A 25,374-nucleotide genomic window follows, 5' to 3' on the forward strand; every position below is an offset into this window, starting at 1 on the left:
ACCCCCTTGTACTTCATTATGTACAGCAGTTGGGTATATGATAGACATGGAAACTTGATCTTTTCATTGCATCCTCCCTCCACATGGACTGCAGGCAACGACAACTGGCACGTGATCATGACAGTGTCTCTGACAAACCCACTGCCCTGCAATGGAGCTGAACTGTGGGAGCTGACCGACTTATTTCCGGTATTCAATACTGGATATCGTTCAAGGTCGAAAACATAATATTTACAGCGTGTGAGATTTGAGGAGGTGTGTTCCCCTCAGCCAATCAGGTCAACAGAAAGCAAAATACGCCACTCCCACTGTACTACGCTATTCCATCTTCCACCCTCACGTTGTAGTTGGAGGAAGACCACGCTCAGGACGCCTACTATAACATGTAAAATATCATCATTAAGTTCATTGTCAATACATTATTATCTGACTAACTGGTGATGAGATGTGTAAGACGACGCGAAGTCACACAGAGTGTAAATTAATGTAACTGCAGCAAACACATTTCGTTCAAGAATGCTGGCGATGTGGTCTGTCCTCCAGTGTATGTATCAAGTCGGTCACGTCATGTGTCTCTCTGAACACTGACACGTTTACCGCTATCACGTTGCATACTGAAGTCGGTATTAAGCTTTTATCTCTGGTATCCCGGCCATATCAACAGGCTGTTTATCCCACACGTGCCCAAATATTACCGTCTACATTCAAATAGCCTCCGATTCTTAAAGCTGAAATGCCAAACTGTTTTGTACAAAACGCACTCTCATTTGTTTGCAACGACATAAGTGTCACGAGGCAAGCGGGGTAAGATAAGCGTAGGGTGCACGTACTAAGCTGAAACATAGAGAGTTGCCGAATATCTGTGACACGGTGTTTACAGGGTGTACTACGACCTTATTATCAACTTGTTAACTCGATTCCCGCTCAAGCAGTCCACCTGAAACCAGCTGCGTCCAGTTTGTTGTTGACAGCACAAGAACGTGGGCTGTAGTCAGCTGGTCTCCTCGTCTTGTGATACTGCCCAAAACATCTATATTGCTGCTACCAGGAAGGCTACCACAGGTATGTAGACCTAGGGCGTCTTTAATAGGATGGAATTCTAAACTGGAAAGTAACGTTTCATATTATCTTGCTTTCTCCTGTTGTGATGTGATCATGTAAAACACGGCATAGGAACGACACAAGATACATGTTGTAATGAATCATGTTAAACTGGGCAGATGAACGACACAGGACACATGTTGTAATGAATCATGTTTACCTGGGCAGATGAACAACACAAGACACATGTTGTAATGAATCATGTTTACCTGGGCAGACGAACGACACAAGACACATGTTGTAATGAATCATGTTAAGCTGGGCAGACGAACGACACAAGACACATGTTGTAATGAATCATGTTTACCTGGGCAGACGAACAGCACAAGACACATGTTGTAATGAATCATGTTTACCTGGGCAGACGAACAACACAAGACACATGTTGTAATGAATCATGTTTACCTGGGCATATGAACTACACAGGACACATGTTGTAATGAATCATGTTTACCTGGGCAGATGAACTACACAAGACACATGTTGTAATGAATCATGTTTACCTGGGCAGATGAACTACACAGGACACATGTTGTAATGAATCATGTTTACCTGGGCAGATGAACTACACAGGACACATGTTGTAATGAATCATGTTTACCTGGGCAGACGAACAACACAAGACACTTGTTGTAATGAATCATGTTTACCTGGGCAGATGAACAACACAGGACACATGTTGTAATGAATCATGTTTACCTGGGCAGATGAACGACACTGGACACATGTTGTAATGAATCATGTTTACCTGGGCAGACGAACAACACAAGACACATGTTGTAATGAATCATGTTTACCTGGGCAGATGAACTACACAGGACACATGTTGTAATGAATCATGTTTACCTGGGCAGACGAACAACACAAGACACTTGTTGTAATGAATCATGTTTACCTGGGCATAGGAACGACACAAGACACATGTTGTAATGAATCATGTTTACCTGGGCAGATGAACGACACAGGACACACGTTGTAATGAATCATGTTAAACTGGGCAGATGAACGACACAAGACACAAGACACATGTTGTAATGAATCATGTTTACCTGGGCAGACGAACAGCACAAGACACATGTTGTAATGAATCATGTTTACCTGGGCAGACGAACGACACAAGACACATGTTGTAATGAATCATGTTAAGCTGGGCAGACGAACGACACAAGACACATGTTGTAATGAATCATGTTTACCTGGGCAGATGAACGACACAGGACACATGTTGTAATGAATCATGTTAAGCTGGGCAGACGAACAACACAGGACACATGTTGTAATGAATCATGTTTACCTGGGCAGACGAACAACACAAGACACATGTTGTAATGAATCATGTTTACCTGGGCAGATGAACAACACAGGACACATGTTGTAATGAATCATGTTTACCTGGGCAGACGAACAACACAGGACACTTGTTGTAATGAATCATGTTTACCTGGGCAGACGAACAACACAGGACACATGTTGTAATGAATCATGTTTACCTGGGCAGACGAACTACACAGGACACATGTTGTAATGAATCATGTTTACCTGGGCAGACGAACAACACAGGACACTTGTTGTAATGAATCATGTTTACCTGGGCAGACGAACAACACAGGACACATGTTGTAATGAATCATGTTTACCTGGGCAGACGAACTACACAGGACACATGTTGTAATGAATCATGTTTACCTGGGCAGACGAACAACACAGGACACATGTTGTAATGAATCATGTTTACCTGGGCAGATGAACAACACTGGAAACATGTTGTAATGAATCATGTTTACCTGGGCAGACGAACAACACAAGACACATGTTGTAATGAATCATGTTTACCTGGGCAGATGAACAACACAGGACACATGTTGTAATGAATCATGTTTACCTGGGCAGATGAACGACACAGGACACATGTTGTAATGAATCATGTTTACCTGGGCAGACGAACAACACAAGACACATGTTGTAATGAATCATGTTAAGCTGGGCAGACGAACAACACAAGACACATGTTGTAATGAATCATGTTTACCTGGGCAGACGAACAACACAGGACACATGTTGTAATGAATCATGTTTACCTGGGCAGATGAACGACACAGGACACATGTTGTAATGAATCATGTTTACCTGGGCAGACGAACGACACAAGATACATGTTGTAATGAATCATGTTAAGCGGGGCAGACGAACAACACAGGACACATGTTGTAATGGATCATGTTTACCTGGGCAGATGAACGACACAGGACACATGTTGTAATGAATCATGTTTACCTGGGCAGATGAACGACACAGGACACTTGTTGTAATGAATCATGTTTACCTGGGCAGACGAACAACACAAGACACATGTTGTAATGAATCATGTTTACCTGGGCAGACGGACAACACAGGACACATGTTGTAATGAATCATGTTTACCTGGGCAGATGAACGACACAGGACACATGTTGTAATGAATCATGTTTACCTGGGCAGATGAACGACACAGGACATATGTTGTAATGAATCATGTTTACCTGGGCAGATGAACTACACAGGACTCATGTTGTAATGAATCATGTTTACCTGGGCAGACGAACAACACAAGACACATGTTGTAATGAATCATGTTTACCTGGGCAGAGGAACTACACAAGACACTTGTTGTAATGAATCATGTTAAACTAGGCAGATGAACGACACTGGACACATGTTGTAATGAATCATGTTAAGCTGGGCAGATGAACGGCACAAGACACATGTTGTAATGAATCATGTTTACCTGGGCAGATGAACGACAAGACACAAAATACAAGACCGAAGACATGTGTTTTAATTTGATTATAAGAGGCACGGCAGACACACACATGTTGTGTTCTAATCATTTGGACCAGGGCGGTCAGAAGACCAACAAACAAAAGCTGTATTGATTATTGTACATCCACAGGCAACGAACGAGTATATGCACTGGTTTCCTTGCATTTCAGGTGACTTTGACGAACACATATCCGAAACTGGTGTAGAAGTGACTCCCATAGATACATGGGTAGGTACTTACTGACTGAATGTGTTTTGTAAACGTTATTGTCAGAGTGTTGTTATTATCAGACATGTTGCATCTTGTCATTTTATGATGATGGTGGTGTCGTCTGTTTGTGCAGCAGCAACTCTCTGGCCGGTATGTGTGCAGCGCGAGTATCTCAATGACAACTGGGTGTGGGACTATCACACCAAACCCCCCGAAGTCTTGCTGTCACCTGACCTTGAGGACGCCTACTTTCACACAGATCCGGTCGACCAGAGCACAGGAACAGCCGGTAAGCATAACAACAGCTCCCCCTAGATACACTCGCAGGAAGCTAACATCTATTTCAGTTTGAAGCAGTTTCGTGGTAGTGTCCCCCGTTGCCATGTTAAAGCTGTCTCTGTGTTGTACCTTGTGTTTTTTGGTATACATATACCGTTATTATTCCTACAGGCGTCCGCGGCAGCAAGGGTTTCCTAGATGGGGAACATTTCTGGGAGATCATTTTCCTGGAGCCGCCAGCAGGCACTTCCGTGATGGTGGGAGTCGGGACCAAGAAGGCCCTGCTTCACACCAACAACTACCAGTATGTGGATCTCATAGGTACGACTGCTTTCTATATGGACATACCTACTATTGTATGTGATGTTTTCCCTACCATGTTGTTCACAAACATACGTAACGAGGAACACATAAAACCAAATTACCCCGAGTGATAATACTACAGCGAATTATCCTGCAGGACATATATTAATTGACCTAAGTCAAAGAAATAAAACAAACTCAAAATTGATAGAAACCATCTGTTCGTCTGAGCTGAAGTTAACTTGTGACATTTCATGCAACGCTCATTGACTCGAAAAAAGGTATTTATTCTCCCGCTCGGAAATCCAGGCGCAGCCTGTCTTCTTCGTTGCGGAGTAGGAGGGATTTGTTCCGCTCAGAAATTTATTTCCCTTCAAGGCGGGATCTATGATTATCATAGTATTTTATCAAGATTACGTAAACCAATTAGATATGATTCTGATATGGAGGTGTGATAATAATATATTTTAGAATATACAAGAACATACTTTGACACATTCAATGATTATAGACAGATGTATTTCCCCTGTAAACAGAAGGGGCCGCCTCCGTGGTCTAGTGGTAAAGCGTCCGCCCGGAGGTGACGGTCCGGGGTGCGATCCCCGGCCGCGTCAAACAAAAGACGTTAAGAGATGGTACTTGTTGTTACCCTGTCTAGCACTCGACATTAAGGGGCTAAAACAAGGAATGGTCGGCTCGGAGTCAGTATAGTGTGTCTGAGTGGGGTATTTATGTTAAACTGCGGCATAGTATCTCAGTGAGCTAGCACTATAAATCGGCATCAGTCCGGACTAGTACAAGCAGACACACACACACACGCACGCACGCGCGCACGCGCGCGCGCTATTTTAGTGCAATTACCTTGGACGCGACGTTAAACTCCATTTCACCTCACCTTTAACAAAAGGAGAATGGCACATTTAACAATGTATGTATACTGTATACTTGCTTCTACAGGTATGGATGGGGAGAGCTGGGGCCTATCCCACAAAGGGAGGGTGTGGCACCGTGGTGTCCCACGAATGTACTGTGACCCAATATATGACCGCACTACTGTTATCGGATGCTATCTCAACCTATACAAAGGTACTCTCAGCTTCTACAAAAACGGCATGGACCTAGGGGTAGCTTTTAGCGGCCTTGACACTGTGAGAGAGCCCCTGTACCCACTTATCTCCTCCACAGCAACAGAGACTGAGCTTGGTCTGGGGGTGAGGTCATGCCGCTACCTCTCTCTACAAGAGAAGTGCTGTGCAATCATCAAGAACAATCTCGTGTGTGCGGACTCAGTTGAAAACCTGCCTCTGCCAAATGCGATCAAAAACCACATCCGGCAATTCTAACTTTTTTCTTATCACCAGGTAGAGTGTTTTAATGATGACGGGGGTGCCCTTGATGTCATGCTATAAATCATGTCAAGCGTGTGAATGTGCGTGATCAGGATTTTGTGTAGGTGCGTATGGGTGTACTTGAACATGTTCGTGTTGTTGTGCCTTGGCAGCTGCGTGATTACCTCAGATATGACCAATTTGTGGAGTGAATGTATACAGTTTACACATGACTGATCGTATCCGGTGACATTCAGGTTGTGTAAAGTGACATGATCCCGCCGTCATATAGCTGTAATATTGCTGCGGGCGGCTTTAAACAACAAACAAACAAAATATGATCCCAGTGTCAGATTGTTCATTATTTATTACTCATATATGACTGATTTTGTTATTACCTCATACCCTCGAGGATTATTTTTTTGCTGAGGTTTTGTAATAAATATTTACACACCTACGTGTTTGTTCGATCAGCTCGCTGACATGACAATGAAATGAAAAAAATCGTTTTAATTTGCAATATTGTCTGTAATATGGAGAACTGCCCACGCTCGAAGAGAAGAAGACACTGATGGTTCCTACTCGACACTAAACCTGGCTGTATTTGTGTAGCATCGATCCCGAACCATAATCCGGTTGTCTCAGCGTAGCACTGTACCCAACTCAAAACCTTGTTGTCTCAGCGTAGCATCGTATTCCGCCCATAACCTGATCGTCATAGTACCCGAACCTAGGGCTGGATATTTTATCGGAACACGGTACCCTAATCATGACTAGACTGTCTTAATGTACAATCGTATCCAAAGCCTGAAGTGGCTGTATCATTGTAGTAATATCGCCTACCACAGTGTAGCATAGTACTCGAACCATCCCCTGGCTGTCTTAGTACAGCATTGTTCCCGATCAGTTGCCTAGTAGTGTAGCCTTCTACTCAAACCATGTCCCGATTGCACCCGAATTATGATCTGGCGGTCTTAGTGTAGCAACATATCTGAAGTATGTCCTCATTTGCATATGCAAACATTGAACTCGCTGTCATTGTGCAGTACTAAGCCTGAAACGAGGCCCGACTATGTTATGATTGTGACCGAACTACGTGCTGGATATGTGACAAAACCCTTTCCATATTCATAAGAAATATATGCCAAGAAACGATTGTACGATTTCGACTGTATCATGAGCATGTGTTTATGAATCACTATCAAATAGTCGCGAAAAGGTGAGCCTATACCTCTCAACTGATGGCACCTGTCATAAACACATACAAAGGCAAGTCAATTGTTCACCTGAAATAAAAACCACGGAAACATATGGTACGAGTCAAAATAGGGAATTGCATCGGACATCATTTTGTCAGTGATGCGTCAGATTTGGAAATGTCCTCCACATGTCTACAATAAAACATTTTGAAAGCTTCACTGAGGCCTTTACTGTTGAAACCTTGATCAAACAACTTCTAAACAAGAGTTATCTGACGTTCTTTGAAATCTTGGTAGAATGCTCGATTATACCTCAAAAGTTGTGAAATGTAGACACCATGGTCTGGAGCTTCGGGAATATTGCTCGAAATAAAGGTTTCTAAAATTTAGCATTACCTTGTCCGGAAGAATGAAACTTGATGATAAAAAACCAAAGCAGATGACAATAAAACCGATCGCCCAAACGCATCACGGCAACGGCCATGGTAACCCGATGCACGTGAGTTCCGTGCAAATTGAAATGCACATGCGTTCCCCAATTTCTTGCCCTATAAAAATCCACCCAGATCGGATAACATTCATTTGTTGTTGAATTTCTACCACATGCCAAGATTGACAAGAAATCAGCGACACCAAGCCCTTTTGACGATTGCAAGCTGGACAAACCGCCTGGCAGGTAGCCAATGCATTTTAAAGTCCATGTAAGGGCTATATACAGGCTCCAGCAACGGTACCAGACCATAAACACTACATATGACCGACCACGTAGTGGAAGACCAAGGGTCACCACCCGACGTCAGGACCGTCAGATAGTGCGACAGCATCTTCAAGATAGCTTTGTTACTGCTGCGGAAACTACTCGACAGACACATGGTGACACACCAGCGACACATTAGTGCGGACACCGTGCGTCGACGATTGACGAGCAGACACCTCCACTGTCACAGGCCTCACCGAGGACATATTCTGACACCACGTCAACGCCGGGACCGTCTTCAGTGGGCACCACAGCACCAGCATTGGCGCTACCAGCAGGGGAGAAGAAGAAGGGGTGGTGGTGGGGGGTCCAAACATCATGGTGTGGGGTGGAATTGGTCTTGCACAGAGGGTCGGCCCTGTGGTCTTCCAGAACATCGGTCCAGAGAGAGGCAATGGTGTCACAGCAGCTCGGTACATCTTGAGACCACACTCCATACCTTATTTGGCACGTCGCCGCAACCACGTGTTTCAGCATTATAACGCCCGTTTGAGCACCTGTGGGACGAGATTCATAGACGGCTGAATGACGTCCGACCAAGGCCGACAACTGCAGCTGAACTGCGTCAAGCGTTCCTCAGAGTGTGGGCTCAAGTGCCTATGGCCTTCATCAACCGCCTCATCCATTCCATGTACCGAAGTTGCACGGCAGTCATCAAAGCTCATGGCGGACTCACGAGTTACTTTACCTTGATGATCAGTTTTGCCAAGTTTCATCTTTTTAATATGTCTCAAAGTATGTTTCCAGTGTTTGGACAAATAAGGTCATATATCTATCCATGGTGACGTTTCTTTTGCGGTTCAGTATACATAGATCTAAATATGAAACATATCAAGCGGTCTCAGTGGCCGCTTTTGTTTCTAGTTCAGATGGGTGAATCAGTGGAAGGGAATTGGCTATTTGATGGTTATTGGACGAAATCAGATCATCGATATATCTGAAGCTTAAGTTAAACTTTTTAACCAAATTACCTTGTTTTGACTTTGCCGATCTGAACAGAAATTCTGATTTATAAATACACATGCACAAAAGTTAACCGCCACCATATTCATAGTCTCTTGATTTCACGTGTGGGAATCAGAAATACGAAATATGATGATGTATGACTGAATTAGGCTTCCATAGTTTCATGAACCCAAATTTGTCCAGATACCACAAGGAAAGCGTGCTTTACGAGTTGCTGCAGTTCCCTTACCCTATAAATAGTGAAATTCAAGTTTCAGACACGTGGCTGCATTTTGCTCCTGTGTGAGATTCCCCACCCAATAGAGGTTGAAAATCAGCCATGTTGAGGAGAAAGTTAACGAACGCTGAAAGATGGCAAGTGATAGGCAAGAAAAATGCTTGCATGTCATGCAGGGCCATTGCAAGACAAATGGGTCGTCGTCATAGTGTTATCACTCGTTTGATTGTCAAACATGGTCAAACTAATGATGTCAATGACAGGCATAGGTCTGGTAGGCCTCGAAAGACCTCTAACAGAGAGGATAGACGTCTTTTCAGGATAGTCAGACGAAATCCATTTGCCACTTCAACAGATTTAAGACTGCAGTGGATTACCCATCAGAGACTCTCGACGATGACCGTAAGGCGTCGCCTCAGAGCGGCTGGTCATAACGCCAGAAGACCAGTAAAACGTCCTCAACTGACTGAGAGGCACATGCGGAATCGTCTGATATGGTGTCGTGCCCGTAGTCGATGGAACTTGGCCAACTGGAGAAGGATCCATTGGTCTGACGAGTGTCGAATGCTGCAAAGAACTGTTGATGGTCGAATACGTGTTTGGAGGCAACGTAACACTCGTTTTGCACGAAGGAACATCCAAAAGACCATAGCATGTGTCGGGGGGGGGGGGGGGGGTCTGTCATGATATGGGGTTGTGTTCCTTCGGCTGCAAACTTCCGCTGGTGACAATTCGTGGAAACCTGAATGGCCAACAATACCAAGGTGCCGTTCTTCGTCCAGTGGTAGTCCCTCATTTTGACAACCATCCTCTTCATACAAGACCTGTTTACATGGACGACAATGCTAGACCACACAGATCTCGGGAAGTTTGGGCTTATTTGCGTCAAGAAGCTATTGCCACTCTTCCTTGGCCGGCCTGTAGTCCGGATCTTAATCCGATTGAGCATCTCTGGGACATTCTTGGCCGGAAAATCAGACATCGTGATCCCCCAGTTCAAAGTCTCGCTGGACTTGAAGCCGCACTTCATGAAGAATGGATCCGTTTGCCTCAGAGAAGCATTCAACTTGTAATGAGTATGAGGCGTAGGGTTGAAGTTGTGGTCAATGTCCGTGGATCATACACACGTTACTGGCGTTTCTGTCTTGCAATAGAGGTATGTCTATGTGACACCTGATATGGTCTGCTGATATCATGACAGTTACATGACAAAAAAAGTTTTTCAATGTTTTCTAATCCTTCAATTTCTGTAAAATTCCTTTCTGCTCATATTCTTTTGGAACACAATATAAATTTGCTTTGGGACAACTTTTGCATCACATTAGGTTTACATATACGGCTTATAACAATCGTCCATCTCGTTATAATAGTCATCATTAAGTGCCAAAAGTAACAGCTCACAAATATGGTGGGTGGCGCTTAACTTGTACTAGTCCGGACTGATGCCGATTTATAGTGCTTGCTCACTGAGACACCATGCCGCAGTTGTAACCTGAATATCCCACTTAATACCGAGCGCCAGACAGGATAAAAACAAGTACCAGCTTTTAACGTCTTTTGGTATGACGCGGCCGGGGATCGAACCCCGGACCTCCGCTCTCCGGGCGGACGCTCTACCACTACACCACGGAGGCGGTCTGCACACCATAGAAACATATAGAAAAGTATGTACGTTAAGTGATGTTTCCAATGTGTACCAATAACTGGTACACTAACAAGCAGTCAAGTGTCTTTATTGTTATCACGATATGCTGCACATGATTTCCAAACTTTACACGCGAATCCTGCACGAGACAAATGGTGCATCCTGTTTCATGGCCAATGACATCACATGTGATGCGTTCATGAGCGTTGGTTCACACATCATACCAGTACGTTCGTTTGTGCGTCTAACCAATCTAATATCTCTTGTAAATGAGTAGTTCTTCATATATTAACCAACATGTATGGTATTCGCGTTTCTTTTTGCGGTGAATATAAATATGTTCCCGTGTTCTTTTCAGGTGAACAATACGTGTTTGTGACTACTACTCATAAATATGGAAACGGTTTTGTCGCTTGTATTTGTATGACCCGACTTGCGTCCATCTACTTGCCTGGTGCGGACGGGATGCCTATCGGAAAACACCGACTTTTCTGCCTGTGGGGCAAGAACGGAGCACGTGCTTCTTTCAAGTTATTCAACTGTCACATATACAGGATATTCTTGAAATAGGACCTTACATCTATATATATTGCTGCAGCCACGTATGTTTACCAATCGTATTGCCTCTTATGAAAGTAAACCCCTTATCTTGTGTATTTCAATAGACCATGTTGATTGTTCATAGATGTTGTGTGGTTATTTACCGATTTCACAATTTAGTTCTGTTTTGTACCAATTCTGGGTCTAGCTTCGTGTATCGATCTGGGAATCAACACATGTTGCACATGTCCTTCCCTACCGGTATCCACGCCGCTCATGCTGATGGCTTAGTCGGAATCGTACAATGGACTCTTCTTTCATAATACTTTTAGCAGAGATTGCTTATTATTATGGAAATGACTGTGACACTTTTATTGAAGGGAAATATGATATCGTTACAGATATCTGTAGGTTCTTTTGGCCGAGCGCAGCTGAGTCAGCTCGTTGCCTCGCCTGCAGATACCACTTCTTGCTTTTTTCTAAAACATTGACTTTGAACTCATCTCATTTCAGGGAAAGCAAAAAAAGTGTTAGTTTTAAATTATCGAAAAAAACATAAACTGTTTTTTCTCTCATCGGCTTTGTGCCAACTTTCCTCGCAATCTGCATCGAAGAATTCTGTCAGGTTCCTAACTATTATGAAAGTCACTCAACACATCTTAAAATAATTGTATTAATTTTTATCAGCAATAATTGATTTTTTTTTTTTGTTATCTAGGTTATTTCAATATGAAGTCAGCACAGGTGGTATTTCTCTTTCTTGTGAGACGGTAACGCCACGCAGTGAGACAGATTTGGCAACTCAGAATCAGTTGCTGGGGTCAATGACGATTTTGCACGCTTTACCACTAAACAGGGCCGTGAAGGCCTCTTCATATTTGGACATTGGAAATCTATGAGAGATAATCTTGTTGACATCGATCTTGCCGTCTGCAACTAAGTTCTCTATCTCGCCCCAGGTATGATAGATCATACGCCCGTGCACAGTCTTCAGTGTGAGCGACTTGAATACTGCAACCAAAAGTCACGTTCAGAATATCACAGGAAGGGCCGAACATTTGTTTATATGAGTGACTATTTTCGACCCTTTTATAAAATCCTTGACTGATTTTTTTCAATTTGTATTTCATTTAAGGAGTAACATTTGTACAGTGACAAAGTGCGCCGGGTGTTCCAAGTTATCAAAACCAAATGAGGTGCCCGTATAATAGCCTACATAAAATTCACCACGTACATATATTCCTGATGTGATCCTGCAGAACATTCTCCACGTGGAGCTATATATATAGTGACATTGCCTTCCTATATCTTGCAGTATATTCTCCTTGTGAAACCATACATAGTGGCATTGCCTACCTATATCCTGTAGTACACTCTCGAATTGGAGCTATATATAGTGGTATTACCTACCAATATCCTGTTGTACATTCTCCACGTGGAGCTATACATAGTGGCATTGCCTACCTATATCCTGTAGTACATTCTCCACGTGGAGCTATATATAGTGACATTGCCTACCTATATCCTGTAGTACACTCTCGACTTGGAGCTATATATAGTGGTATTACCTACCTATATCCTGTAGTACATTCTCCACGTGGAGCTATACATAATGGCATTGCCTACCTATATCCTGTAGTACACTCTCGACTTGGAGCTATATATGGTGGTATTACCTACCAATATCCTGTTGTACATTCTCCACGTGGAGCTATATATAGTGCTATTGCCTACCTATATCCCGTTGTACATTCTCCATGTGGAGCTATATATAGTGGCATTACCTACCTATATCCTGTAGTACATTGTCCATGTGGTGAGGTGAGGTGAAATTGGGTTTAACGTCGCGTCCAAGATTATTGCACTTCTATAGCGACGTGCATGCACGTGTATGTGTGGCTGCTTGTACTGGTCCGGACGAATGCCAATTTATAGTGCTAGCTCACTGAGATACCATGCCGCAGTTGAACATGTATACCCCACTCAGACACAGTATACTGACTCCGAGCCGACCAGTCCTTGTTTTAGCCCCTTTACGCCGAGCGCCAGACAGGGTAACAACAAGTACCATCTTTTAACGTCTTTTGGAATGACGCGACCGGGGATCGAACCCCGTACCTTCCGCTCTACGGGCGGATGCTCTACCACTAGATCACGGAGGCGGTCCTTCTCCACGTGGAGCTATATATAGTGGCATTACCTACCTATATCCTGTTGTACATTCTCCACGTGGAGCTATACATAGTGGCATTGCCTACCTATATCCTGTTGTACATTCTCCACGTGGAGCTATATATAGTGGCATTGCCTGCCTATATCCTGTAGTACATTCTCCACGTGGAGCTATAGATAGTTGTGTTGCCTGCCTATATCCTGTAGTACATTCTCCACGTGGAGCTATATATAGTGGCATTGCCTGGCTATATCCTGTAGTACATTCTCCACGTGGAGCTAAAGAGTGGTGGTGTTGCCTACCTTTATCCTGTTGTACATTCTCCACGTGGAGCTATATATAGTGCCATTGCCTACCTATATCCCGTTGTACATTCTCCATGTGGAGCTATATATAGTGGCATTACCTACCTATATCCTGTAGTACATTGTCCATGTGGTGAGGTGAGGTGAAATTGGGTTTAACGTCGCGTCCAAGATTATTGCACTTCTATAGCGACGTGCATGCACGTGTATGTGTGGCTGCTTGTACTGGTCCGGACGAATGCCAATTTATAGTGCTAGCTCACTGAGATACCATGCCGCAGTTGAACATGTATACCCCACTCAGACACAGTATACTGACTCCGAGCCGACCAGTCCTTGTTTTAGCCCCTTTACGCCGAGCGCCAGACAGGGTAACAACAAGTACCATCTTTTAACGTCTTTTGGTATGACGCGACCGGGGATCGAACCCCGTACCTTCCGCTCTACGGGCGGATGCTCTACCACTAGATCACGGAGGCGGTCCTTCTCCACGTGGAGCTATATATAGTGGTATTACCTACCTATATCCTGTTGTACATTCTCCACGTGGAGCTATACATAGTGGCATTGCCTGCCTATATCCTGTAGTACATTCTCCACGTGGAGCTATATATAGTTGTGTTGCCTGCCTATATCCTGTAGTACATTCTCCACGTGGAGCTATATATAGTGGCATTGCCTGGCTATATCCTGTAGTACATTCTCCACGTGGAGCTAAAGAGTGGTGGTGTTGCCTACCTTTATCCTGTTGTACATTCTCCACGTGGAGCTATATTTAGTGGCATTGCCTACCTATTTCCTGTAGTACATTCTCCACGTGGAGCTATATATAGTGGCATTGCCTACCTATATCCTCTAGTCCATTCTCCACATGGAGCTATATATAGTGGCATTGCCTACCTATATCCTCTAGTACATTCTCCACGTGGAGCTATATATAGTGGCATTACCTACCTATATCCTGTAGTACATTCTCTACGTGGAGCTAAAGATGGTGGTGTTGCCTACCTTTATCCTGTAGTACATTCTCCACGTGGAGCTATATATAGTGGCATTACCTCCCTTTATCCTGTAGTATATTCTCCACGTGGAGCTATATATAGTGGCATTACCTCCCTTTATCCTGTAGTATATTCTCCACGTGGAGCTATATAAAGTGGCATTACCTCCCTTTATCCTGTAGTACATTCTCCACGTGGAGCTATATATAGTGGCATTACCTCCCTTTATCCTGTAGTACATTCTCCACGTGGAGCTATGTATAGTGGCATTACCTACCTATATCCTGTTTTACATTCTCCACGTGGAGCTATATATAGTGGCATTACCTACCTATATCCTGTTGTAATTCTCCACGTGGAGCTATATATAGTGGCATTACCTACCTACATGTATATCCTGTTGTACATTCTCCACGTGGAGCTATATACAGTGACATTGCCTACCTATATCCTGTTGTACATTCTCCACGTGGAGCTATAGACAGTGTTATTGCCTACCTATATCCTGTAGTACATTCTCCACGTGGAGCTATAGATAGTTGTGTTGCCTACCTATATCCTGCAGTACATTCTCCACGTGGAGAGGCTGTTTGGGCAGACCAACCATCACAATACGACCGCCCTTCCTCAGCAGAGAGAAGCTGATGTTGACCATAGGTGGCGCCCCACTACATTCACACACTCGCCCTATGCCCAAGCCGTCAGTGAAGCTCTCTATAAACTGATAAAAGGATTACGCTAGTTCATAGAAATATATGTTGCACTTGTTATAACTGCAAACTAACTAATTAAATAGGAGTAAACTGCACACTGAATAATTTCAATGTATTATGTGTCATTGACGTTAAACACGTTCCAGTCAGTCCAGCTGTATAACGTGCTTACCTGTTTGATAGACTTGTTGAGGGTGTTGACGGTGACCTCGGCTCCCATCTTTTTAGCTAGTTCTAGTCTGGAGTCGTCAATATCAGCCCCAATCACCCTAATGATATAACGAATCATTAGTATAAGCAAACTATGAAACATAACATGAGGTACAGAGACAGAGTGCGATCGGATGCACTACCACATCAATCAACCAACCAACCAACCAACCAATCAATCAATCTTTATTTCTAAATACTGAGAAGGCATGAGTGAGTGAGTATGATTTTACGCCGCTTTGAGCACTAATCCAGCAATATCACGGTGGGGGACACCAGAAATGAGCTTCACACATTGTACCCACGTGGGGAATCCAACCCGAATCTTCGGCGTGACGAGCGAACGCATTAACCACTAGGTTACCCCACCGCCCCTGCGAAGGTCAGAGGCCTATAGTACATTATACAAAGTAGTTGAGGGTACATTTATACAATAGAATATATATCCATACCCATGAAAAGTTAAAATATATTATGTCGTTGAGTAGGTGCATGCTTACTAAGATTCATGGCATGGAAATGAACATTGACAGACTTTTAAGTGTGACAGTATTTTTACACAAGTGAAGATTCTTGCTTGAAAAAATTATCATTAATGAATTGGTTATTAATGTCCACATAAAATGGACAAATAAGTAAAAATGATATTCATCTTCTCAATTATTATAACTACACAGTTGACAGATTATGTTTTCTCTTTGAATGCTGCAGTGTCTACCTGCTTCAGTAAGGAGATCGTGCGAGCTGCATCTAAATCGGGCTAACGTCACTCGGAATTTCCTTCAATCTATTTCAAATACACAGTGCTCTTTACTTAGGTTTATTTTGATATTCAAATAGTGATGTAATTCATTGGACAAAAGTAGAGAAGATAACCATTTTTGGAAGTACATGCTTTTTAAAGTCTGTGAAAGGTCAATAATAAATCGCTCTGGCAGACACATTTTTTTCAGTCCACACAAAAATTTGAATTTGGCAAATTTAATAATGTTAACCATAATTTATTATCCTTTATATGTACCGTCTATGTACAATGGGTATCTCCCACATTCACCATCTATATTTGGAGTGCTAGGTTTAAGAGCGTGACGGTTCTTACAAGCTTATAACTGAATCTTTTCAATAGCATTTATATTTCTGAATCTCCACATTCCGGCTCCATACACTAAAATTGGGCTACTTTTAGTGTCAAAGATTTTGAAAAAATGTATTACATTAACAAGTTGCTAAAGGTTTTGAAAAATGTCACTTCTTAGCTTGTAAAGCAGCCTTATTAACATGCACAGAGCATGACAATATGTTAGTAAATCAACATCTGTGCAATTTTCCTTGATTTGCTCTGATAATTCATTTATAAAGAAAGAAAAGAGAAAAGTACTTAAAATACACGTTTGGCTAACACCCCTATTACAACCAAACGTATCTGAAACAGTATTGTTATTACACACACTTTTCATTGTGATAGATACAGCACAATGATTTCCCCATTTTGCGACTAAGTCCATGCGTTCTAACTAGCTCCCAGAGTTTATCTCTATGACAGAGTCAAATGCTTTCGCAAAATCTACAAATAAGGCATATAATTTGCCACCCTATGTTGTTAGATATCTTTGTATCATTGACAGTAAAATAGAAACGTTATCGTGCTATATTCTTGTCAAAACCCAGATTGTCTGCCCAAAGCATCACACTGTATTTATGATATATGTAAAAACTTTATTGAATACACTAAGAATCACAATTCCTCAAAAGTTATTTGTATCAGTCACAGTTACTTGATAGTGAAGCCGAAGCCGAATAATAAAGCCAAGTGACCAATTTACAGGAAAGTAATAATTCTCTAATATAAAATTGAAGATCAGTTTAAGATAAAGAACCAATATGTCTGATGAAGATTTTATGTTTTTGGAAATATCTTTATCCGCACCTGATGCCTTAGTATTCTTTAAGTGATTAATATTTCTTTCTTGGTGATTGGAGAATAGAAAAATGTCTGTCGTTAGAATGATTATCATCGAAATTAAACATCCCCAAATCGTCTTTGTTTCTATCATTAGGATTAGAGAATAATTCTTGAAAATGTAAGAAAATGTAAAAAAACCGATTTTAAGCTTGTTCTGAGGCTGAGATTTTTTACAGTAGACCAAAACTCCAGAATATCTCGTTTACGTTTGTAATATTCCTCTTTCTATTCCTACACATACCATGGTATTCGTTCCTGGCATACCTGCGAAACTTAGTCAAACATCTACATCGTTCTTTCTTCAGGAATTGGCATTCACTATCAAGCCATTACTGATGTGAGTTTTTGTTTGCAATTACTGTTTTCCATACATGAAGCAGCAGTACATAACGCAGCTGTGATATATCTAATACTATCATCAATGTTATCATATATTGTGTCAACTCCCTTTTCCAGTATATCTTTGACAGTGTTAGAAAATATGTTATCTCTACATTGGTCACCCTTATTCTCTATCCAAACACATTTGAATGAAGTGTTGCTGTTTGAAATGTGATAACTCGTTGAGTTTCACAATTCATGCGTCTCGAACGTTTCATTGATTGGTGCTGCAGAGGGCAGGACATTATTTTAGGGCGATAGTTACACTGGACGCCATCACTGTATGTGGGGAGGGTGATTGTACGAGGACGCTATTACTGTGTGTTGAGGAGAGTGATAGTAACACTGGACGCCATCACTGTGTGTTGAGGAGAGCGATAGTACGAGGACGCTATTACAGGGTGTGAGGAGAGTGATAGTAACACTGGACGCCATCAATGTGTGTGAGGAGGGTGATAGTAGGAGGACGCTATTACTGTGTGTTGAGGAGAGTGATAGTAACACTGGACGCCATCACTGTGTGTTGAGGAGAGTGATAGTAACACTGGATGCCATCACTGGGTGTGAGGGCGGCGATAGTAACACTGGACGCCATCACTGTGTGTGAGGAGGGTGATAGTAGGAGGACGCTATTACTGTGTGTTGAGGAGAGTGATAGTAACACTGGATGCCATCACTGGGTGTGAGGGCGGCGATAGTAACACTGGACGCCATAACTGTGTGTGAGGAGGGTGATAGTAGGAGGACGCTATTACTGTGTGTTGAGGAGAGTAATAGTAACACTGGACGCCATCACTGTGTGTGAGGAGGGTGATAGTAGGAGGACGCTATTACTGTGTGTTGAGGAGAGTAATAGTAACACTGGACGCCATCACTGGGTGTGAGGAGGGCGATAGTACGGGGACGCTATTATTGGGTGTGAGGAGAGTGATAGTAACACTGGACGCCATCAATGTGTGTTGAGGAGAGTGATAGTAGGAGGACGCTATTATTGGGTGTGAGGAGAGTGATAGTAACACTGGACGCCATCACTGGGTGTGAGGAGGGCGATAGTACGGGGACGCTATTATTGGGTGTGAGGAGAGTGATAGTAACACTGGACGCCATCACTGTGTGTGAGGAGGGTGATAGTAGGAGGACGCTATTACTGTGTGTTGAGGAGAGTGATAGTAACACTGGACGCCATCAATGTGTGTTGAGGAGAGTAATAGTAACGCTGGACGCCATCACTGGGTGTGAGGAGGGCGATAGTACGGGGACGCTATTATTGGGTGTGAGGAGAGTGATAGTAACACTGGACGCCATCACTGTGTGTGAGGAGGGTGATAGTAGGAGGACGCTATTACTGTGTGTTGAGGAGAGTGATAGTAACACTGGACGCCATCAATGTGTGTTGAGGAGAGCGATAGTAACACTGGACGCCATCACTGTGTGTTGAGGAGAGTAATAGTAACACTGGACGCCATCACTGAGTGTGAGGAGAGCGATAGTACGAGGACGCTATTATTGGGTGTGAGGAGAGTGATAGTAACACTGGACACCATCACTGGGTGTTGAGGAGGGCGTTAGTAACACCGAACACCATCACTGGGTGTGAGGAGAGTGATAGTAACACCGAACGCCATCACTGGGTGTTGAGGAGGGCGATAGTAACACCGAACGCCATCACTGGGTGTTGAGGAGGGCGATAGTAACACTGGACACCATCACTGGGTGTTGAGGAGGGCGATAGTAACACCGAACACCATCACTGGGTGTGAGGAGAGTGATAGTAACACCGAACGCCATCACTGGGTGTTGAGGAGGGCGATAGTAACACCGAACGCCATCACTGGGTGTTGAGAAGGGCGATAGTAACACTGGACACCATCACTGGGTGTTGAGGAGGGCGATAGTAACACCGAACACCATCACTGGGTGTGAGGAGAGTGATAGTAACACCGAACGCCATCACTGGGTGTTGAGGAGGGCGATAGTAACACCGAACGCCATCACTGGGTGTTGAGGAGGGGGATAGTAACACCGAACGCCATCACTGGGTGTGAGGAGAGTGACAGTAACACTGGACGCCATCACTGGTTGTGAGGAGAGTGATAGTAACACTGGACGCCATCACTGTGTGTTGAGGAGAGCAATAGTAACACTGGACGCCATCACTGTGTGTTGAGGAGAGCGATAGTAACACTGGACGCTATTACTGTGTGTTGAGGAGAGCGATGGTAGGAGGACGCTATTACAGGGTGTGAGGAGAGTGATAGTAACACCAGACGCCATCACAGGGTGTGAGGAGAGCGATAGTATGAGGACGCTATTGCAGGGTGTGAGGAGAGATAGTAACACCGGACGCCATCACTGGGTGTGAGGATAGCGATTGTACGAGGACGCTATTACAGGGTGTGAGGAGAGTGATAGTAACACCGAACGCCATCACTGGGTGTTGAGGAGGGGGATAGTAACACCGAACGCCATCACTGGGTGTGAGGAGAGTGACAGTAACACTGGACGCCATCACTGGTTGTGAGGAGAGTGATAGTAACACTGGACGCCATCACTGTGTGTTGAGGAGAGCAATAGTAACACTGGACGCCATCACTGTGTGTTGAGGAGAGCGATAGTAACACTGGACGCCATCACTGTGTGTTGAGGAGAGCAATAGTAACACTGGACGCCATCACTGTGTGTTGAGGAGAGCAATAGTAACACTGGACGCCATCACTGTGTGTTGAGGAGAGCGATTGTAACACTGGACGCCATTACTGTGTATGAGGAGGGTGATAGTAACACCGAACGCCATCACTGGGTGTGAGGAGGGTGATAGTACGAGGACGCTATTACTGTGTGTTGAGGAGAGCGATGGTAGGAGGACGCTATTACAGGGTGTGAGGAGAGTGATAGTAACACCGGACGCCATCACAGGGTGTGAGGAGAGCGATAGTATGAGGACGCTATTACAGGGTGTGAGGAGAGTGATAGTAACACCGGACGCCATCACAGGGTGTGAGGAGAGTGATAGTAACACCGGACGCCATCACTGGGTGTGAGGATAGCGATTGTACGAGGACGCTATTACAGGGTGTGAGGAGAGCAATAGTAACACTGGACGCCATCACTGTGTGTTGAGGAGAGCAATAGTAACACTGGACGCCATCACTGTGTGTTGAGGAGAGCGATTGTAACACTGGACGCCATTACTGTGTATGAGGAGGGTGATAGTAACACCGAACGCCATCACTGGGTGTGAGGAGGGTGATAGTACGAGGACGCTATTACTGTGTGTTGAGGAGAGCGATGGTAGGAGGACGCTATTACAGGGTGTGAGGAGAGTGATAGTAACACCGGACGCCATCACAGGGTGTGAGGAGAGCGATAGTATGAGGACGCTATTACAGGGTGTGAGGAGAGTGATAGTAGCACCGGACGCCATCACAGGGTGTGAGGAGAGCGATGGTAGGAGGACGCTATTACAGGGTGTGAGGAGAGTGATAGTAACACTGGACGCCATCACTGGGTGTGAGGATAGCGATTGTACGAGGACGCTATTACAGGGTGTGAGGAGAGCGATAGTACGAGGACGCTATTACAGGGTGTGAGGAGAGTGATAGTACGAGGACGCTATTACAGGGTGTGAGGAGAGTGATAGTACGAGGACGCTATTACAGGGTGTGAGGGGAGAGATAGTAACACCGGACGCCATCACTGAGTGTGAGGAGAGCGATAGTACGAGGACGCAATTACAGGGTGTGAGGAGAGCGATAGTACGAGGACGCCATCACTGGGTGTGAGGAGAGTGATAGTACGAGGACGCTATTACAGGGTGTGAGGGGAGTGATAGGAAGACCGGACGCCATCACTGAGTGTGAGGAGAGCGATAGTACGAGGACGCTATTACAGGGTGTGAGGAGAGTGATAGTACGAGGACGCTATTACAGGGTGTGAGGAGGGCCATGGTAACACTGGACGCCACTGTGTGTGAGGGGGCGATATGCGTTTATGTCACCTGTTAGCACCAAGAGCCTTGGCTGAAGCAATAGCAAGGAGTCCGACAGGCCCACAGCCAATGACGAGTACATCTTCTCCTTTCACCTCCAGCTTCTCTATTGCATTATGGGATACGCCTAAGGGTTCCAGCAGGGCGATCTCATCAGCAGCTGGTTTAAAGAAACAAAAAGACACCAAGTCACTTGACTGCTAAAATGTTTAGAAAACGGTTTCATGTCAATCAAAGGCTTTCCGGGAATCGAGTACTATTTGCTCTTCGTCTTTACACTTGCTAAATCAGTATTATACATGTTATTTTGTATCTGTATGTGACAGAATAAGTAAAACAGATTGTTTCAGGCACAATTTAGTATTGCAGTCAATAACCTTGAGTTGACTCCATTTCATATATTGATGTGAATTATACACAGCATCCTTACTATAACCCTGAATATATTACAATGATAGTTTGTATAAATTGACCAGAAAATTATGATACACTCAACAGCTAAAGAAACACAAGTTGCATTTAAATACTTGAAACCACAAGACATAAAAATATCCATACATTTTAATTTCTTTTTCTGACATGTCAAACAGTTGTGAGGGCGTGTGTTTGATTACCACATGAATGTTTACTATAAATCGTCACGCTCAAAAAGTACCCCTTGGTGTCATATCTGGTGACAGAGAATGCCATTTTGTAGAAACTCCATGGGAACTCTATCTGTGTGGGGCGAACCTGGCGTAAGACTTGGACCTGAGGCTGAACATTACTGATACACATTGACAACCTAGTCACGTGACATACTGACGTTCATCGGGAAATGAACGACAGTCAGCTTGGTAGTGTTCACCTAGGCGAGGTCACCCGCTACTGTCAATATTGCAAATTATATATTTTATCAACCATAATCTACACTGGCGTTTCTTTTGTTGTTCATTATATATTGACAATAGATTGATATCATTTGAGATTTCAGCTATATCGGCGGCATCCTTGGATTTTCTACCACCTGAGGGATGTGCTATGCTGGATCCATAACCAGAACTGTTCGGTGCTTTGGACCAGAAGTGTACTAGTTTCATCTTAACCTTCCCGGCCACTATATAGGCGTCCTGAGAGGTCAATGTTTTCTTAACATTTTCATAACACAGTCAAAGTGTCAATATAGTCAACAACATTTGATAGTATAAAAGAGTCATTTGACCCTTATTTGAATCTTATTTGAATGTTTAAAAACAATAGATCTATCTATTCTCGAGTTTAAGTTTATTCGATATTAAAAGACAACCACTAAAATATCTACATGATTTTGCCATTGAATAGAGTCTTCTTCTACTTCCAAACTAAGTTTGTCGATTAAACGAGATCATCTTTTACACGCATAGCGCTACAACAATCAAACGGATGATTTCTGCAAAAATCATTTTCGGACATTCACAAGATTAGAACAGACGGAGTTACCCCCCCTTGGACTACTCACGCAGATTTCTTTTCAAGACGTACAGGTAGCGGGCTGGCACAATCGTGTACTCAGAGCACCCCCCATGCTGGGTCTGTTTGCCGTGGCCGAACTGGCCCATATTCCTGCATATCGCCCTGTTGTCATACTTGCACTGGTGACATGACCCGCAGTAGTAGTGATTCTCCACTCCGACTTTGGCCCCAACTGTGAGCTGGGCTTCAGGTCCGCACTTGACCACAGTCCCTGCACACTCGTGACCTGGGACAAAGGGAATGGTGGCGATCACACGTGCCACGTCATTCCATTTGTACAGGTTGATGTCGGAGCCACAGATTGCCACAGAATCTACTTTGATGAGCACCTCATCTCCCGTTGGCTCGGGCACAGGAATGCTTTCATAGACATACGACTCTTCTTCGTTCTTCTTGACAAGTGCCTTCATGGTTTTAGGGATGTTGGAAGCCATGTTTCCGCTGGTGCAACTAGCAATGTGTTACTGGGCTGAGAGGAGAGCATGTACTGCCTTCGTGACAGACGGGTGGACGCTGGAAGATAAGAGTCGAAACCTCACCTGCTCAATGCCGAGCAAAGTAGAATAAGGTCGTTTCCTATGGTAGACTGAAAGGGACAAAATCGCTATAAATTATAAGAGGCGCCGTTTTACTCTTTATTCCCACTTTTGTTATATCAATACGCCATTTATTTATATAACAAGTTCGATTATTAAATGTCAATAGAAATGATGTAATTTTAGATATAATAAATGGAACAAGCGACACCGTAAAATGAACTATCGATATCACGAATAGGACTTTTAGACATCACTAAATTATTTTTAGACAAATTCGAAGCCTATCTATTGACATCTAAAACTTGTGGTAAAAGTAATTCACTTCTTGGTTCATGAAATTAATGAATGCTCCTTTAAAGTAGCAGTAAATAAGCTATACGTTAATATTGTCTGTCACGTTGTAACTCTGTAACTGGTAATTTATGCATTTTATTTCGTGAATTATTCGCGCTAGGTTTCAAAACTGTTTGCTATGCCATTTAACCCCCTAGTGCCCACAACCTGATCCAAGTGTCTAAACATAAAATACTTGTTTATGTTAATGCTTTCTGTTATATTTGAACATCTCAGGTGAAATGTTGGTGACATTTTGAAAAGTAACCGAGAAAACAAATGTAGCATTTGTGCTGCATAATCATATAATGAACTCAAACAAAGTGTTTTCTTCTATTAAACTATTACTATTCAATAACAAAATTCAATAATAATTCAACATTGCAGAGAACAAGACTGTAGCAAGTCAAAATCGCTCAAGATAAAATTCATCCACATCTATCCAAGTTTTGGACGGAATTGAAGACTGTCAGTGGTTGGATTGTTCAGATATGGAATGTAAGGAAGCATTAAGCATTCGATGAATGTGAAGCCACTGCATTTCGCAAACTTCCACCTCAGGTGAGTTGTATCCAAGACGTAATTTCTTCTAGGACGTAAGCTCATTTTGCGAAAAAAAGGCTTTCCAAAACATTTTATTGCAAAGTAAATTTAAGTTTTACTTCAATAAATTATTTAAAGATTATTTTACTGATAATTTAACACAAAATAACGTTTCTTTTAATTAAAAACAAACAAACAAATAAAACACTTGAGAGTTATCTCCCCTTTTCATTTCTTATGCTACATTGGGATTTAACGCCAAATTACAAAAGATCAAAATGCATTGACACCACACACTCATCACAACATGCTGTGTATATATCCAATGAAGATGAAGAAACGTATTGCGAAACGAGTTGTTTCCCGAAAGAATGTATACTACTCTGGCA

The 25,374-nt window shown here is 43.3% G+C and overlaps 2 protein-coding genes across 3 annotated transcripts; one reads left to right on the forward strand and one right to left on the reverse strand.

The window, feature by feature from the left end:
• Positions 1–382: 382 nt before the first annotated feature.
• LOC139468169 (SPRY domain-containing SOCS box protein 3-like) lies at positions 383–6,476 on the forward strand. Of its 2 annotated transcripts, none has more exons than XM_071249968.1 (5): positions 383–1,062; positions 4,071–4,129; positions 4,248–4,400; positions 4,562–4,711; positions 5,651–6,476. In XM_071249968.1, the coding sequence occupies exons 2-5, from the start codon at positions 4,126–4,128 to the stop codon at positions 6,034–6,036; spliced, it is 693 nt and encodes a 230-aa protein (XP_071106069.1). In that variant the 5' UTR covers positions 383–1,062; positions 4,071–4,125; the 3' UTR covers positions 6,037–6,476. The 2 variants fall into 2 exon arrangements, with proteins under 2 accessions (XP_071106069.1, XP_071106068.1); XM_071249967.1 differs by having other exon boundaries at positions 385–1,062; positions 4,245–4,400.
• Positions 6,477–11,726: 5,250 nt separating this feature from the next.
• LOC139469205 (L-threonine 3-dehydrogenase-like) lies at positions 11,727–24,133 on the reverse strand. Its single transcript, XM_071251338.1, has 5 exons — positions 23,557–24,133; positions 22,089–22,239; positions 15,710–15,806; positions 15,377–15,545; positions 11,727–12,356 (listed from the first exon to the last, which is right to left on the reverse strand). Exons 1-5 carry the CDS (start codon positions 24,002–24,004, stop codon positions 12,154–12,156), a joined length of 1,068 nt encoding a protein of 355 aa, XP_071107439.1. The 5' UTR covers positions 24,005–24,133; the 3' UTR covers positions 11,727–12,153.
• Between the last annotated feature and the right edge of the window lie 1,241 nt (positions 24,134–25,374).

The sequence above is a fragment of the Haliotis cracherodii genome, unplaced genomic scaffold, assembly GCF_022045235.1.
Source record: "Haliotis cracherodii isolate W230 unplaced genomic scaffold, xgHalCrac1.p SCAF_2, whole genome shotgun sequence".
Lineage (NCBI taxonomy): Eukaryota > Metazoa > Mollusca > Gastropoda > Lepetellida > Haliotidae > Haliotis > Haliotis cracherodii.

Bases quoted from the DNA above. Each gene is read 5' to 3' on its own strand.
- LOC139469205 (XM_071251338.1), bottom strand. From the start codon at position 24,004: ATGGCTTCCAACATCCCTAAAACCATGAAGGCACTTGTCAAGAAGAAC. The intron at 22,240-23,556 runs GTGAGTAGTCCA...TCTTTAAACCAG, and splicing joins CGTCTTGAAAAGAAATCTGC to CTGCTGATGAGATCGCCCTG. The intron at 15,807-22,088 runs GTGACATAAACG...TTATATCATTAG, and splicing joins AAGGCTCTTGGTGCTAACAG to GGTGATTGGGGCTGATATTG.
- LOC139468169 (XM_071249967.1), top strand. The intron at 4,401-4,561 runs GTAAGCATAACA...TTATTCCTACAG, and splicing joins CCAGAGCACAGGAACAGCCG to GCGTCCGCGGCAGCAAGGGT. The intron at 4,712-5,650 runs GTACGACTGCTT...TTGCTTCTACAG, and splicing joins CCAGTATGTGGATCTCATAG to GTATGGATGGGGAGAGCTGG.